Source organism: Oncorhynchus nerka, linkage group LG26 (genome assembly GCF_034236695.1).
Source record: "Oncorhynchus nerka isolate Pitt River linkage group LG26, Oner_Uvic_2.0, whole genome shotgun sequence".
Classification (NCBI taxonomy): domain Eukaryota; kingdom Metazoa; phylum Chordata; class Actinopteri; order Salmoniformes; family Salmonidae; genus Oncorhynchus; species Oncorhynchus nerka.
Genome location: NC_088421.1, coordinates 48,890,299 through 48,906,540, shown reverse-complemented (window position 1 = coordinate 48,906,540; position 16,242 = coordinate 48,890,299). Strand labels below are relative to the sequence as shown.

At 48.9% G+C, this 16,242-nt stretch overlaps 1 protein-coding gene and 1 long non-coding RNA gene across 2 annotated transcripts in view; one reads left to right on the top strand and one right to left on the bottom strand.

Moving 5' to 3' along the window:
• The first annotated feature begins 1,930 nt into the window (after nucleotides 1–1,930).
• On the top strand, nucleotides 1,931–10,963 carry LOC135564794 (uncharacterized). Its single transcript, XR_010461272.1, has 2 exons — nucleotides 1,931–2,205; nucleotides 10,725–10,963. It is a non-coding gene; the product is annotated as an uncharacterized LOC135564794 (long non-coding RNA).
• Nucleotides 5,854–16,242, bottom strand: part of LOC135564788 (ADP-ribosylation factor-like protein 6-interacting protein 1) — a 26,804-nt gene continuing 16,415 nt past the window's right edge. Inside the window, exons 3-6 of the mRNA XM_065010845.1 lie at nucleotides 15,486–15,605; nucleotides 13,983–14,100; nucleotides 12,433–12,517; nucleotides 5,854–5,982 (exon numbers count right to left, since the gene is read on the bottom strand). Coding sequence (XP_064866917.1) covers nucleotides 5,864–5,982; nucleotides 12,433–12,517; nucleotides 13,983–14,100; nucleotides 15,486–15,605 — 442 coding nt within the window. The 3' untranslated portion in view covers nucleotides 5,854–5,863. The remainder of the gene's footprint in view (nucleotides 5,983–12,432; nucleotides 12,518–13,982; nucleotides 14,101–15,485; nucleotides 15,606–16,242) is intronic.

Here is a 16,242-nt window from a genome sequence, read left to right as displayed (position 1 = left end):
CCCCTGTATCTTCCTCTCTACCCCCTATCTTCCTCTTCTCATATCCCCTGTATCTTCCTCTTCATACCCCTGTATCTTCCTCTCATATCCCCTGTATCTTCCCCTATCCCCTATCCTTATCCCCTGTATCTTCCTCTCATATCCCCTGTATCACCTCTCATATCCCCTGTATCTTCCTCCATCTCTTCCCCATATCCCCTGTATCTTCTCTTCCCCTGTATCTTCCTCTCATACCCCCTGTTCAATGTTCTTCATAGGCTGGGTCAGTATCTTCTCTTCTCATATCCCCTGTCTCATATCCCCTGTAATTCCTCTCATATCCCCTGTATCTTCCTCTCATATCCCTGTATCATTCCTCTTCTCATACCCCCTGTATCTTCCTCTTCTCATATCCCCTGTATCTTCCTCTTCTCATATCCCCTGACTTCTATAATCTTCCTCCTCATATCCCCTGAGCCCATCTTCCCCCTATCCCCTGTATCTTCCTCTCATATCCCCTGATCTTCCTCTCATATCCCCTGACCTATCCCCGCAGTGAGTATCACAGGAGTCCTAGCCCCTCATATCCCCTGTATCTTCCCACACCCCGACCCCAATGGTAGACCCACACTGTGGCATCAACATGATATACTGACAGGTAATATCTTCCTCTCATATCCCCACACTTTGTTTTCTTCTCTTCTTACATTTTCTCATGTAAACCCACAGTATCCTGTATCATGAATCCCCCACAGCTGTTTGTGTGTGTGTGTGTGTGTGTATCATGCTCTCATATCCCCTGTGTGTGTGCATCTTCCTCTCATCCCCTGTATCTTCCTCTCGTATCTTCCTCTCATATTGTGTGTGTGTATCTTCCTCTCATATCCCCGTGTATCTTCCTCTCATACCCCCTGCATGTGTATCTTCCTCTCATATCCCCTGTATCTTCCTCTCATATCCCCCTGTATCTTCCTCTCATATCCCCTGTATCATCCTCTCATACCCCCTGTGTACATGCATTGTATCTTCCTCTCATATCCCCTGTGTGTGTATCTTCCTCTTCTCATATCCCCTGTGTACATATGCATTGTGTGTATCTTCCTCTCATATCCCCTGTATCCCTGTGTGTACATATGTATCATTCTCTCATATCCCCTGTATCATCCTCTCATATCCCCTGTATCATGCTCTCATATCCCCTGTATCATCCTCTCATATCCCCTGTATCTTCTCTTCATATCCCCTGTATCTTCCTCTTCTCATATCCCCTGTATCTTCCTCTTCTCATATCCCCGTGTGCATGTATCTTCCTCTCATATCCCCGTTGTGTATCTTCCTCTCATACCCCCTGTATCATTCTCTCATACCCCCTGTGCGTGTGCATGCGTTGTGTGCCCCTCTATCCTTCTGCACCTTCTCTCTCTCTCCATCTCCCCCTATATCTTTCTCTCTCCAGTTCAATGTTCTTCATAGGCGTTGTGTGAGAGAGGTGTGTGCATGCGTTGTGGTAGTGTGGTCAACATGCGTTGTTTTCTTCTTTCTTACATTTTCTCATGTGTGTACGAACCACAGCTGTTTGTGTGTGTGCATGCGTTGTGTGTGTGCGTGTGCATGCGTTGTGTGTGTGTACATGCATTGTGTGTGTGTGTACATGCATTGTGTGTGTGTGTACATGCATTGTGTGTGCGTGCATGCGTTGTGTGTGTGCGCGCATGCGTTGTGTGTGTGTGTGCATGCGTTGTGTGTGTGCGCATGCGTTGTGTGTGTACATGCGTTGTGTGTGTGCATGCGTTGTGTGTGCGTGTGCATGCGTTGTGTGTGTGCGCATGCGTTGTGTGCGTACATGCGTTGTGTGTGTACATGCGTTGTGTGTGTGTGTACATGCGTTGTGTGTGTGTACATGCGTTGTGTGTGCGCATGCGTGTGTGTGTGTGTGTGTGCATGCGTTGTGTGTGCATGCGTTGTGTGTGCGCATGCGTTGTGTGTGTGTGTGTGTGCATGCGTTGTGTGTGTGTGCGCATGCGTTGTGTGTGTGTACATGCGTCGTGTGTGTGTGCGCATGCGTTGTGTGTGTGTACATGCGTTGTGTGTGTTTCAGGTGAGACCAGGACTCCAGCAGGTCCAGGTAACCCTAGGAGACAGTCTGGAGAGAGAGTCCTGTGGGCAACACGACGCTGGGAGACGGACTGCTGTTCCCTCCGACTCTACTAAACACACAATTCAACTGTACGTGTACACACACACACCACACACACACACACCCAACTCTGACCCAACTGAGTGCAGTTCAGTCCAACAACAGTGAAATACAACTAAAACCAGTCCACTAACACCCCATCTAGTCAGAACAACTCCCTGGAATAACTGAACTGGCAGATCTGGGCTGAGTGTTACAGCACTGAACTGGCAGATCTGGGCTGAGTGTTACAGCACTGAACTGGCAGATCTGGGCTGAGTGTTACAGCACTGAACTGGCAGATCTGGGCTGAGTGTTACAGCACTGAACTGGAACTGGCAGATGAACTGGCAGCTGAGTGTTACAGCACTGAACTGGCAGATCTGGGTGTTACAGCACTGAACTGGCAGATCTGGGCTGAGTTACAGTGAACTGGCAGACAGCACTGAACTGGCAGACTGAACTGGCAGATCTGGGCTGAGTGTTACAGCACTGAACTGGCAGATCTGGGCTAAGTGTTATAGCACTGAACTGGCAGATCTGGGCTGAGTGTTACAGCACTGAACTGGCAGATCTGGGCTGAGTGTTACAGCACTGAACTGGCAGATCTGGGCTGAGTGTTACAGCACTGAACTGGCAGATCTGGGCTGAGTGTTCACTGAACTGGAAAAAAACTAATGGGAACTGTGTGTGAGAGAATGTGTGCATAGGAGACTGAAAGGGTGTGTGTGTGCGCGCAAGTGAGTCCAGTGCCAGGAGTAGAACAGTACATCTACTATCTAACCACGTCTGTCTGACAAGACATTTAAAATGGAGGGTTGGCCCTGGGGAACGGTCAGTACAGTCTCAACACCCCTCCCTCCCTAACGTCAACAACATTCAACACCCCTCCCTCCCTAACGTCAACAACATTCAACACCCCTCCCTCCCTCCCTAAGGTCAACAACATTCAACACCCCTCCCTCCCTAACGTCAACAACATTCAACACCCCTCCCTCCCTAACGTCAACAACATTCAACACCCCTCCCTCCCTCCCTAACGTCAACAACATTCAACACCCCTCCCTCCCTAACGTCAACAACATTCAACACCCCTCCCTCCCTAACGCCGACAACATTCAACACCCCTCCCTCCCTAACGTCGACAACATTCAACACCCCTCCCTAACGACAACATTCAACACCCCTCCCTCCCTCCCTAACGACAACATTCAACACCCCTCCCTCCCTCCCTAACGTCAACAACATTCAACACCCCTCCCTCCCTAACGTCAACAACATTCAACACCCCTCCCTCCCTAACGTCAACAACATTCAACATTCAACACAACATTCAACACCCCTCCCTCCCTCCCTAACGTCAACAATATTCAACACCCCTCCCTCCCTCCCTCCCTAACGTCAACAACATTCAACACCCCTCCCTCCCTCCCTAACGTCAACAACATTCAACACCCTCCCTCCCTAACGTCAACAACATTCAACACCCCTCCCTCCCTCCCTAACGTCAACAACATTCAACACCCCTCCCTCCCTAACGTCAACAACATTCAACACCCCTCCCTCCCTCCCTAACGTCAACAACATTCAACACCCCCCTCCCTCCCTAACGTCAACAACATTCAACACCCCTCCCTCCCTCCCTAAGGTCAACAACATTCAACACCCCTCCCTCCCTAACGTCCACAACATTCAACACCCCTCCCTCCCTCCCTAAGGTCAACAACATTCAACACCCCTCCCTAACGTCCACAACATTCAACACCCCTCCCTCCCTAAGGTCAACAACATTCAACACCCCTCCCTCCCTCCCTAAGGTCAACAACATTCAACACCCCTCCCTCCCTAACGTCAACAACATTTAACACCCCTCCCTCCCTAACGTCAACAACATTCAACACCCCTCCCTCCCTCCCTAAGGTCAACAACATTCAACACCCCTCCCTCCCTCCCTAAGGTCAACAACATTCGACACCCCTCCCTCCCTCCCTAAGGTCAACAACATTCAACACCCCTCCCTCCCTCCCTAAGGTCAACAACATTCAACACCCTCCCTCCCTCCCTAAGGTCAACAACATTCAACACCCCTCCCTCCCTCCCTCCCTAACGTCCACAACATTCAACACCCCTCCCTCCCTAACGTCAACAACATTCAACACCCCTCCCTCCCTCCCTAACATCAACAACATTTAACACCCGAGGGGTAAACTACGAAGCAGGATCAATGAGCGAGCCGCCATCCATGTTCATTTAAATCAGACTTTATTCATTGTTTTGTAGAGAACTCAGACAGATGAAATGGAGGAGAGGAGCAGCGAGATAGTAGGTAAAGAATATAAACACAGACAAGACAGAGAGATAAAAGATAGGAAGAGGATTGGCGTATTTACAATCATCGGCCCCCCGACCAGAGAGAGAGGGATAGAGAGACAGAAAGGACTCTAGCAGGTCCAGCCAATAGCGTTATTAGATTTCATCAAGCGTTGGATTGTTCACCCACTAACAGGGAACGTGAGCTGGGTTTAGACTGTCGTGAGACAGGGACAGATAAAGGACTAGCAGGTCCAGCTAGCAGCGTAACAGCAGGGACTAGTAAGGTAAAGATCCCCTGGACTAGACAGTAAGGTCAGGGTAGGGGGCAGGTTACGCTGATCCTAGGTCTGTGTCTCAACCAGTGTCAGCTCACACCATATTCCCTAGATAGTGTACTACTGTTTACCAGGGCCTATAGGGATAGTGCACTACATAGGGAATAGGGTGCCATTTCAGACACAGACCCAGAATTATATATTCCAAATGTCACCAGACTAGGCTCGAGTCCCAAATAACACCATATTCCCTAGATAGTGTACTACTGTTGACCAGGGCCTATAGGTGTAGTGCACTACATAGGGAATAGGGTGTCACGTGGGAGGCGTCACCTAGGTCTGCTTCTCTACTCTAAACTCCAGTTTCTGCTACGGTTTCAGTGCAATCTTAAAAACAGACAGAAGCAGGAATCTGAGTTTGATTACATATTGTATTGTGATGGTATTATATGTGTGGGGGGAGGGGATAATAATAATAATGCTAGAGGTTTCTGTTCAGTAGTCTTTCCTCTGACATCAAAAGTAATAAGTGACGGGCATCTTAAACACCTCCTTATAGGATCTAGAGACATACAGCTGGGGGCCACCTCCATGGGGGGTTCATGTGTGTGGGGGGTCATATGTGTGTGTGTGTGGGGGGTTCATATGTGTGTGTGTGGGGGGGTGTGTGTGGGGGGTGTGTGTGGGGGGTCATGTGTGTGTGTGGGGGGTTTCATATGAGTGTGTGGGGGTTCATATGAGTGTGTGGGGGGTTCATATGTGTGTGTGTGTGGGGGTTCATATGTGTGGGGGTTCATATGTGCGTTGTAATGTTTCAGTGTGGTCTACTCGTGAACTAAAGCCTTGACCGACGTGGCAACTGACTGCATGCGTGGGAGGATAGGTGGAAAAACACCTATCCTCCAATCCCGCCAGGTGATTGGTTGGTTAGGTGACAGGTCAGAGGTCAAGGGGGGAGAGGGCGTGTGTAGAGTTGTTCTGAGCAGACTGAGGAAGTACAGAAGTACTTAGTGGAAGCTCCTTTTCTTTTACGTTTGATCTACGGGTTTCTCATTTTCTTCTTCTTCTCTCTCCTTCGTCTCATCTCACAGATCCCCTCTTCTTCTTCTCCTCTTTCTTCCTACTCGTTCTTCTTCTCCTTCTGTTTCAGCAGTTTGTTGAGCTCTCTCTTGGCCATGCCAGCGTACTTGCTTATGACACCATGCTGGTTCAGACCAGGAAGCAGGAGCAGGAAACTCACTGGGAACAAAGGAAACAGAGTCACTACAGTTGAAGTCTGAAGTTTACATACACCGTGGCCAGAAACATTTAAACTCAGTTTCACAATTCCTGACATTTAATCCTAGTAAAAAAATCCTCGTCTTAGTTAGGATCACCACTATTTTAAGAATGTGAAATGTCAGAATAATTAGAAGAGAGAATGATTTATTTCAGCTTTCATCACATTCCCAGTGTGTCAGAAGTTTACATACACTCAATTAGTATTTGGTAGCATTGCCTTTAAATTGTTTAACTTGTGTCAAATGTTTTGGGTAGCCTTCCACAAGCTTCCCACAATAAGTTGGGTGAATTTTGGCCCATTCCTCCTGACTAGCTGGTGTAACAGTCAGGTTTGTAGGCCTCCTTGCTCGCACACGGTTTTTCAGTTCTGCCCACACTTTTTCTATAGGATTGAGGTCAGGGCTTTGTGATGGCCACTCCTTGACTTTGTTGTCCTTATGCCATTTTGCCACAACTTTGGAAGCATGCTTGGGGTCATTGTCCATTTGGAAGACCCATTTGCAACCAAGCTTCAACTTCCAGACTGATGTGTTGAGATGTTGCTTCAATATATCCACATCATTTCCCCTCATGATGCCATCCATTTTGTTTCTGAGGTCTTGGCTGATTTCTTTTGATTTTCCCATGATGTCAAGCAAAGAGGCACCGAGTTTGAAGGTAGGCCTTGAAATACATCCACAGGTAGACCTCCAATTGACTCAAATTATGTCAATTAGCCTATCAGAAGCTTCTAAAGCCATGACATCATTTTCTGGAATTTTCCAAGCTGTTTAAAGGCAGTCAACTTAGTGTATGTAAACTTCTGACCCACTGGAATTGTGATACAGTGAATGATAATCTGTCTGTAAACAATTGTTGGATGCACAAAGTTGATGTCCTAACCGACTTGCCAAAACTATAATTTGTTAACAAGAAATGTGTGGACTAACTAAACAGCATACTGCTTAAAGGGCTGTTTTCATTAGTGCATACTGTAGCAAAACGAGCCCCTCTTATTGGACAAGCTCAGGTTAGTCCCTCCACCACTGTGCAGTTTGGTTCCTAACGGGTCTATTAAAACAATCTACTCCATGTTTAGTGGAACAATGTCTCACCATATATAAAACAAGTCGGGATTCTGTAGGACAGTTTGTCTGGTGAACTGGGTAAAGAGACTAGGGTTGCCTCCCAAAGGGCACCCTATTCCCTATGTAGTGCACTACTTTTGACCAGAACCCTATGGGGTTCCCCTAATAGGGACTGATCCTATGAACCCTTTCTCTTAGTGGTATTTTACAGTTGCAGGATGACAATGCACGGACTACTGAACAGCTGTCAGCTGGCTATGGGGCCTTGTGCTTGTCTGTTACAGCTACGCAGTCAGACCAATAGTTAGCCAAGGTCTCCGGTGAGGTTTGGAATATATAGCTAATGCTGGGTCTCGGTCTGAAATGGCACCCTATTCCCTATATAGTCCACTACCCCTAATAGGCCCTAGTCAAAAGTAGTGCACTATATAGTTAGAATAAGGTGCCAATCAATACTTGTTGTGCTGGTCTGGTATGCAAAGACATGTATAAACCAAGTAACATTTGAGTCAGAATTTGACTTGATCCATAAACTGACAGGGTGTGTATCCCAAATGGCACCCTATTCCCTATGTAGTGCACTACTTTTGACCAGAGCCCTATAGAGAATAGGGTGCCATTTGGAACATGTCCAAGGACTCTAGTGGTGTCAGGTGGCTTTAACTGTCACTGTAATCATTACTATAGCAACAGGAGAAAGCAGAAGAGAGAATTCAGCTACAATGTCACACACCAGAATACAACCGATTGTATTTTATTTTATTTATTTAACTAGGCAAGTCAGTTAAGAACAAATTCTTATTTACAATGACGGTCTACCGGGGAACAGCGGGTTAACTGCCTTGTTCAAGGGCAGAACGACAGATTTTTAGCTCGGGATTCGATCCAGCAACCTTTCAGTTACTGGCTCAATGCTCTAACCACTAGGCTACCTGATTGGATCTAAATACTCCTGCTTGTATTAACCTGATTGTTTGAACTCAGAACACCAGGACTGTGTGAAATAATGCAGCAATGAGTAAGCTACAGTTGTGGGACCTTTTGGCTGAGTTAGCCATCAGCCCAGGTGGGTTTAGTACAGGCTGGCTGAGTTAGCCATCAGCCCAGGTGGGTTTAGTACAGATTGGCTGAGTTAGCCATCAGCCCAGGTGGGTTTAGTACAGGTAGGCTGAGTTATCCATCAGCCCAGGTGGGTTTAGTACAGGCTGGCTGAGTTAGCCATCAGCCCAGGTGGGTTTAGTACATGTGGGTTTAGTACAGGTTGGCTGAGTTAGCCATCAGCCCAGGTGGGTTTAGTACAGGTTGGCTGAGTTAGCCATCAGCCCAGGTGGGTTTAGTACAGGTAGGCTGAGTTAGCCATCAGCCCAGGTGGGTTTAGTACAGGCTGGCTGAGTTAGCCATTAGCCCAGGTGGGTTTAGTACAGGCTGGCTGAGTTAGCCATCAGCCCAGGTGGGTTTAGTACAGGCTGGCTGAGTTAGCCATCAGCCCAGGTGGGTTTAGTACAGGCTGGCTGAGTTAGCCATTAGCCCAGGTGGGTTTAGTACAGGTTGGCTGAGTTAGCCATCAGCCCAGGTGGGTTTAGTACAGGTAGGCTGAGTTAGCCATCAGCCCAGGTGGGTTTAGTACAGGCTGGCTGAGTTAGCCATTAGCCCAGGTGGGTTTAGTACAGGTTGGCTGAGTTAGCCATCAGCCCAGGTGGGTTTAGTACAGGTTGGCTGAGTTAGCCATCAGCCCAGGTGGGTTTAGTACAGGTGGGCTGAGTTAGCCATCAGCCCAGGTGGGTTTAGTACAGGTGGGTTTAGTACAGGTTGGCTGAGTTAGCCATCAGCCCAGGTGGGTTTAGTACAGGTGGGTTTAGTACAGGTTGGCTGAGTTAGCCATTAGTCCAGGTGGGTTTAGTACAGGTGGGCTGAGTTAGCCATCAGCCCAGGTGGGTTTAGTACAGGTTGGCTGAGTTAGCCATCAGCCCAGGTGGGTTTAGTACAGGTTGGCTGAGTTAGCCATCAGCCCAGGTGGGTTTAGTACAGGTAGGCTGAGTTAGCCATTAGCCCAGGTGGGTTTAGTACAGGTGGGCTGAGTTAGCCATCAGCCCAGGTGGGTTTAGTACAGGTGGGTTTAGTACAGGTTGGCTGAGTTAGCCATCAGCCCAGGTGGGTTTAGTACAGGTGGGTTTAGTACAGGTTGGCTGAGTTAGCCATTAGCCCAGGTGGGTTTAGTACAGGTGGGCTGAGTTAGCCATCAGCCCAGGTGGGTTTAGTACAGGTTGGCTGAGTTAGCCATCAGCCCAGGTAGGTTTAGTACAGGTGGGTTTAATACAGGTAGGCTGAGTTAGCCATTAGCCCAGGTGGGTTTAGTACAGGTAGGCTGAGTTAGCCATCAGCCCAGGAGGGTTTAATACAGGTTGGCTGAGTTCACCATCAGCCCAGGAGGGTTTAGTACAGGTTGGCTGAGTTAGCCATCAGCCCAGGTGGGTTTAGTACAGGCTGGCTGAGTTAGCCATCAGCCCAGGTGGGTTTAGTACAGGTGGGTTTAGTACAGGTAGGCTGAGTTAGCCATTAGCCCAGGTGGGTTTAGTACAGGTAGGCTGAGTTAGCCATCAGCCCAGGTGGGTTTAGTACAGGTTGGAACAATGTCTTCAGAAAATATTCATACCCCTGGACTTACTCCACATGTTGTGTTGCATCTACACATAATATCCCATCATGACAAAGTGAAAAATGTTTTTAGAAATGATAACAAATGTATAAAATGAATCTAATTTGCATAAGTATTCACAACCCTGAGTCAATAGATGTTAGAAGCACCTTTGGTAGTGATTACAGCTGAGAGTCCTTCTGGGTTAGTCTCTAAGAGCTGTGAGTCTTTCTGGGTGAGTCTCTAAGAGCTGTGAGTCTTTCTGGGTGAGTCTCTAAGAGCTGTGAGTCCTGGGTGAGTCTAAGAGCTGTGAGTCCTTCTGGGTGAGTCTAAGAGCTGTGAGTCCTTCTGGGTGAGTCTCCAAGAGCTGTGAGTCCTTCTGGGTGAGTCTCCAAGAGCTGTGAGTCCTTCTGGGTGAGTCTCCAAGAGCTGTGAGTCCTTCTGGGTGAGTCTCCAAGAGCTGTGAGTCCTTCTGGGTGAATCTCCAAGAGCTGTGAGTCCTTCTGGGTGAGTCTCCAAGAGCTGTGAGTCCTTCTGGGTGAGTCTCCAAGAGCTGTGAGTCCTTCTGGGTGAGTCTCTAAGAGCTGTAAGTCCTTCTGGGTGAGTCTCTAAGAGCTGTGAGTCCTTCTGGGTGAGTCTCTAAGAGCTGTGAGTCCTTCTGGGTGAGTCTCTAAGAGCTGTGAGTCCTTCTGGGTGAGTCTCTTAAGAGCTGTGAGTCCTTCTGGGTGAGTCTCTAAGAGCTGTGAGTCCTTCTGGGTGAGTCTAAGAGCTGTGAGTCCTTCTGGGTGATTCTCCAAGAGCTTTACACACCTGGATTCTACAATATTTGCACATTATTATTCTCAAAATTCTTCAAGCTCTGTCAACTTGGTTGTTCATCATTACTAGGCAAACCTTTCAAGTATTGCCATAGACTGTCAAGTAGATTTAAGTCGAAACTGCCACTCGGGAACATTCAACGTCTTCTTATACAGTGTATATTTGGCCTTGTGTTTTAGGTTATTGTCCTGCTGAAAGGTGAATTCATCTCCCAGTGTCTGGTGGAACACAGACTGAACCAGGTTTTCCTCTAGGATTGTGCCTGTACTTTGCCCCAAACAAACATTAAAACTTCATATTCAGGACAAAAAGTGAATTGATTTGCCACATTTTTTGCACTATTACTTTAGTGGATTGCTGTGTTGTTTAGGTCAGTTTTCTCCTATCACAGCCATTAAACTAACGGTTTTAAATATCACCATGGTGAAATCAAGTGGTTTCCTTCCTCTCCGGCAACTGAGTTGCCTGAAGGACGCCTGTATCTTTGTAGTGACTGGGTGTATTGATACTCCATCCGAAGTGTAATTAATAACTTCACCATGCTCAAAAAGGGACATTCAATTCCTGCTATTTGTTGTTGTTTTTACCCATCGACCAATAGGGGCCTTCTTTGCGAGGCATTGTGAAACCTCCCTGGTCCTTGTGGTTGAACCAGTGTTTGACTGAGGGACCTGACAGATAACTTTATGTAATAGATGAGGTAGTCATTCTAAAATATGTTAAACACTATTATTGCACACAGTGTGAGTCCATGCAACTTATTATGTGACTCGTTAAGGACATTTTTACTCTTGAACTTATTTAGGCTTGCAATAACAAAGGGGTTGAATAGTTCATTAGTAAAAGAAATAATAATAATAAACTTAATTCCACTTTGACATCATGGGGTATAATGTGTAGATCAGAGACAAAACCTCAATTTAGTCCATTTTAATCCAGTCAAAGGATGTGAATACAGGTACGTTGGTAGGGTACGGGTACAAGTAGGTAGGTAGGTAGGGTACAGGTAGGTAGGTAGGGTACAGGTAGGGAGGCAGGGTACAGGTAGGTCAGTAGTGTACATGTAGATACGGTAGGTAGTGTGCATGTAGGTAAGTAGGTAGGGTACAGGTAGGGAGGCAGGGTACAGGTAGGTCAGTAGTGTACATGTAGATCCGGTAGGTAGTGTGCATGTAGGTAAGTAGGTAGGGTACAGGTAGGGAGGCAGGGTACAGGTAGGTCAGTAGTGTACATGTAGATACGGTAGGTAGTGTGCATGTAGGTAAGTAGGTAGGGTACAGGTAGGGAGGCAGGGTACAGGTAGGTCAGTAGTGTACATGTAGATCCGGTAGGTAGTGTGCATGTAGGTAAGTAGGTAGGGTACAGGTAGGGAGGCAGGGTACAGGTAGGTCAGTAGTGTACATGTAGATCCGGTAGGTAGTGTGCATGTAGGTAAGTAGGTAGGGTACAGGTAGGTAGGTCAGTAGTGTACATGTAGATACGGTAGGTAGTGTGCATGTAGGTAAGTAGGTAGGGTACAGGTAGGGAGGCAGGGTACAGGTAGGTCAGTAGTGTACATGTAGATACGGTAGGTAGTGTGCATGTAGGTAAGTAGGTAGGGTACAGGTAGGGAGGCAGGGTACAGGTAGGGAGGCAGGGTACAGGTAGGTCAGTAGTGTACATGTAGATACGGTAGGTAGTGTACAGGTAGGTCAGTAGGTAGGGTACAGGTAGGGAGGCAGGGTACAGGTAGGGAGGCAGGGTACAGGTAGGTCAGTAGGTAGGGTACAGGTAGGGAGGCAGGGTACAGGTAGGTCAGTAGTGTACATGTAGATACGGTAGGTAGTGTGCATGTAGGTAAGTAGGTAGGGTACAGGTACAGGCAGGTAGACAGGTGCTGGTACGTACCGATCAGGTAGGTGAGGAAAAGGTTGTGGACTTGCTGTCCCATCCAGGCCACCGTCACCAGACTGCTGATCACCGACGCAAAGTACTGTGGGAAGACAACCGGAAGTGACATCACTACCCCGTTCCAAAACAGACGACAGACCCCGTTCCAGAACAGACGACAGACCCCGTTCCAGAACAGACGACAGACCCCGTTCCAGAACAGACGACAGACCCCGTTCCAAAACAGACGACAGACCCCGTTCCAAAACAGACGACAGACCCCGTTCCAAAACAGACGACAGACCCCGTTCCAAAACAGACGACAGACCCCGTTCCAAAACAGACGACAGACCCCGTTCCAAAACAGACGACAGACCCCGTTCCAGAACAGACGACAGACCCCGTTCCAGAACAGACGACAGACCCCGTTCCAGAACAGACGACAGACCCCGTTCCAGAACAGACGACAGACCCCGTTCCAGAACAGACGACAGACCCCGTTCCAGAACAGACGACAGACCCCGTTCCAGAACAGACGACAGACCCCGTTCCAGAACAGACGACAGACCCGTTCCAGAACAGACGACAGACCCGTTCCAGAACAGACGACAGACCCGTTCCAGAACAGACGACAGACCCGTTCCAGAACAGACGACAGACCCGTTCCAGAACAGACGACAGACCCGTTCCAGAACAGACGACAGACCCCGTTCCAAAACAGACGACAGACCCCGTTCCAAAACAGACGACAGACCCGTTCCAAAACAGACGACAGACCCGTTCCAAAACAGACGACAGACCCCGTTCCAAAACAGACGACAGACCCCGTTCCAAAACAGACGACAGACCCCGTTCCAAAACAGACGACAGACCCCGTTCCAAAACAGACGACAGACCCCGTTCCAAAACAGACGACAGACCCCGTTCCAGAACAGACGACAGACCCCGTTCCAGAACAGACGACAGACCCCGTTCCAGAACAGACGACAGACCCCGTTCCAGAACAGACGACAGACCCCGTTCCAGAACAGACGACAGACCCCGTTCCAGAACAGACAGACCCCGTTCCAGAACAGACAGACCCCGTTCCAGAACAGACAGACCCCGTTCCAGAACAGACAGACCCCGTTCCAGAACAGACAGACCCCGTTCCAGAACAGACAGACCCCGTTCCAGAACAGACCCCGTTCCAGAACAGACCCCGTTCCAGAACAGACGACAGACCCCGTTCCAGAACAGACGACAGACCCCGTTCCAGAACAGACGACAGACCCCGTTCTAGAACAGACGACAGACCCCGTTCTAGAACAGACGACAGACCCCGTTCTAGAACAGACGACAGACCCTGTTCTAGAACAGACAGACCCCGTTCTTGAACAGACAGACCCCGTTCTAGAACAGACGACAGACCCCGTTCTAGAACAGACAGACCCCGTTCTAGAACAGACGAGAGACCCCGTTCTAGAACAGACGAGAGACCCCGTTCTAGAACAGACGAGAGACCCCGTTCTAGAACAGACGACAGAGCTAAAGTGGGTCTCGGTGTGTGTGTGTGTGTGTGTGTGTACCATCTTGGGTTTCTCCTCCTTGAGCGAGAAGAGTCTTTTCCACCAGCCCAGGATGCGACGCTGAGTCTTCACCAGGTTACCACAGATCTCATGGAAACGCTGCTGCTGCTCTGAAGACCTGGAGAGAGGGAGAAAGAGAGAGGAGAAAGAGAGGAGGAGAAAGAGAGAGAGAGGAGGAGAGGGGAGGAAGGAAAAGAGAGGAAGGAGAGTGATATTATTACCATTATATCCAAGACCAGTGGTTTTATTCAGTCAACAGCTATCCCTACATCTCTCCATCCATCTGAACAGGAACACTTGATCAGAACCAGCTCAGTAGAATGAGAGGAGTCGATCAATGGGGCCATATGATATCTGATAAGGCAGTTGGGGAAGTGCCCTTCATTTCTGCTGAGCCACAACTACCCATTTCAGGCTCAGGTGAGAACATGGGCTTATGAACCAGCAGAACTCACTGCCAGACACTGAAATAGACCCAGTGTGTGTGATATACCCACCCTCCACCCCAGATATACCCACCCTCCACCCCAGATATACCCACCCTCCACCCCAGCTATACCCACCCTCCACCCCAGCTATACCCACCCTCCACCCCAGCTATACCCACCCTCCACCCCAGATATACCCCCCTCCACCCCAGCTATACCCACCCTCCACCCCAGATATACCCCCCTCCACCCCAGATATACCCCCCTCCACCCCAGATATACCCCCTCCACCCTAGATATACCCCCTCCACCCCAGATATACCCACCCTCCACCCTAGATATACCCCCTCCACCCTAGATATACCCCCTCCACCTAGATATACCCCCTCCACCCTAGATATACCCCCTCCACCCTAGATATACCCACCCTCCACCCCAGCTATACCCCCTCCACCCTAGATATACCCCCCTCCACCCTAGATATACCCACCCTCCACCCTAGCTATACCCACCCTCCACCCCAGCTATACCCACCCTCCACCCCAGATATACCCACCCTCCACCCCAGATATACCCACCCACCACCCCAGATATACCCACCCTCCACCCCAGATATACCCACCCTCCACCCCAGATATACCCCCTGTACCCTAGCTATACCCACCCTCCACCCCAGATATACCCACCCTCCACCCCAGCTATACCTCCTCCACCCTAGATATACCCACCCTCCACCCCAGCTATACCCACCCTCCACCCTAGATATACCCCCTCCACCCTAGATATACCCACCCTCCACCCTGTACGCTAGATATACCCCTCCACCCTAGATATACCCCCTCCACCTTGTACCCTAGATATACCCCCTCCACCCTAGATATACCCCTCCACCTTGTACCCTAGATATACCCCCTCCACCCTGTATATACCCACCCCGTACCCCGTATATACCCACCCCGTACCCCAGATATACCCACCCCGTACCCCAGATATACCCACCCCGTACCCCAGATATACCCACCCCGTACCCCAGATATACCCACCCTGTACCCCAGATATACCCCCAGGCTCTCACCACTTGTTGGATCCGAAGATTCGGGGTGCGAGGGTAGGCACCAGGTAGTCAGCCAGACACAGCAGCATGACAGTGCAGGACAGGCCGGTCAGCACCGAGGGGTCCAGGTAGTAGATCATCCTGGAGGAAGGGGGGGAAGAGAGAGAGGGGGTCAGATGTCTCAATTCCACTGCAAGTCAAAACAAGCGGACACCAGAGAAATGAGGTATTCTATCAAGGGTTCTGAAAAGCTACATTTACTATACTGAACGAAAATATAAAACGCAACATACTACAATTGAAGATTTTACCGTGTTCCTGTTCAAATAAGGAAATCAGTCACTTGAAATAAATGCATGAGGCCCTATGAATGGCACGACAATGGGCCTCAATCTCATCACAGTCTCTCTGAGCATTCAAATTGCCCGTCCAATAAAATGCAATTGTGTTCGTCGTCCGTAGATTATGCCTGCCCATTACCCCGCCGAGGGGCACTCTGTTCACATCAGCAAACCGCTCAACCACACGACGCCATACACACGGTCTGCAGTTGTAAATCCGGTTGGACGTACTGCCAAATTCTCTAAAATTACTTTAGAAGCGGCTTATGGTAGAGAAATTAACATTAAATTATCTCGTAACAGATCTGGTGGACATTCCTGCAGTCAGCATGCCAATTGCATGCTCCCTCAACTAGAGATCTGTGGCATTTTGTTTTATGTGACAAAACTACACATTTTTGAGTGGCCTTTTACGTAAAAAAAAAAAGTGCATGGAT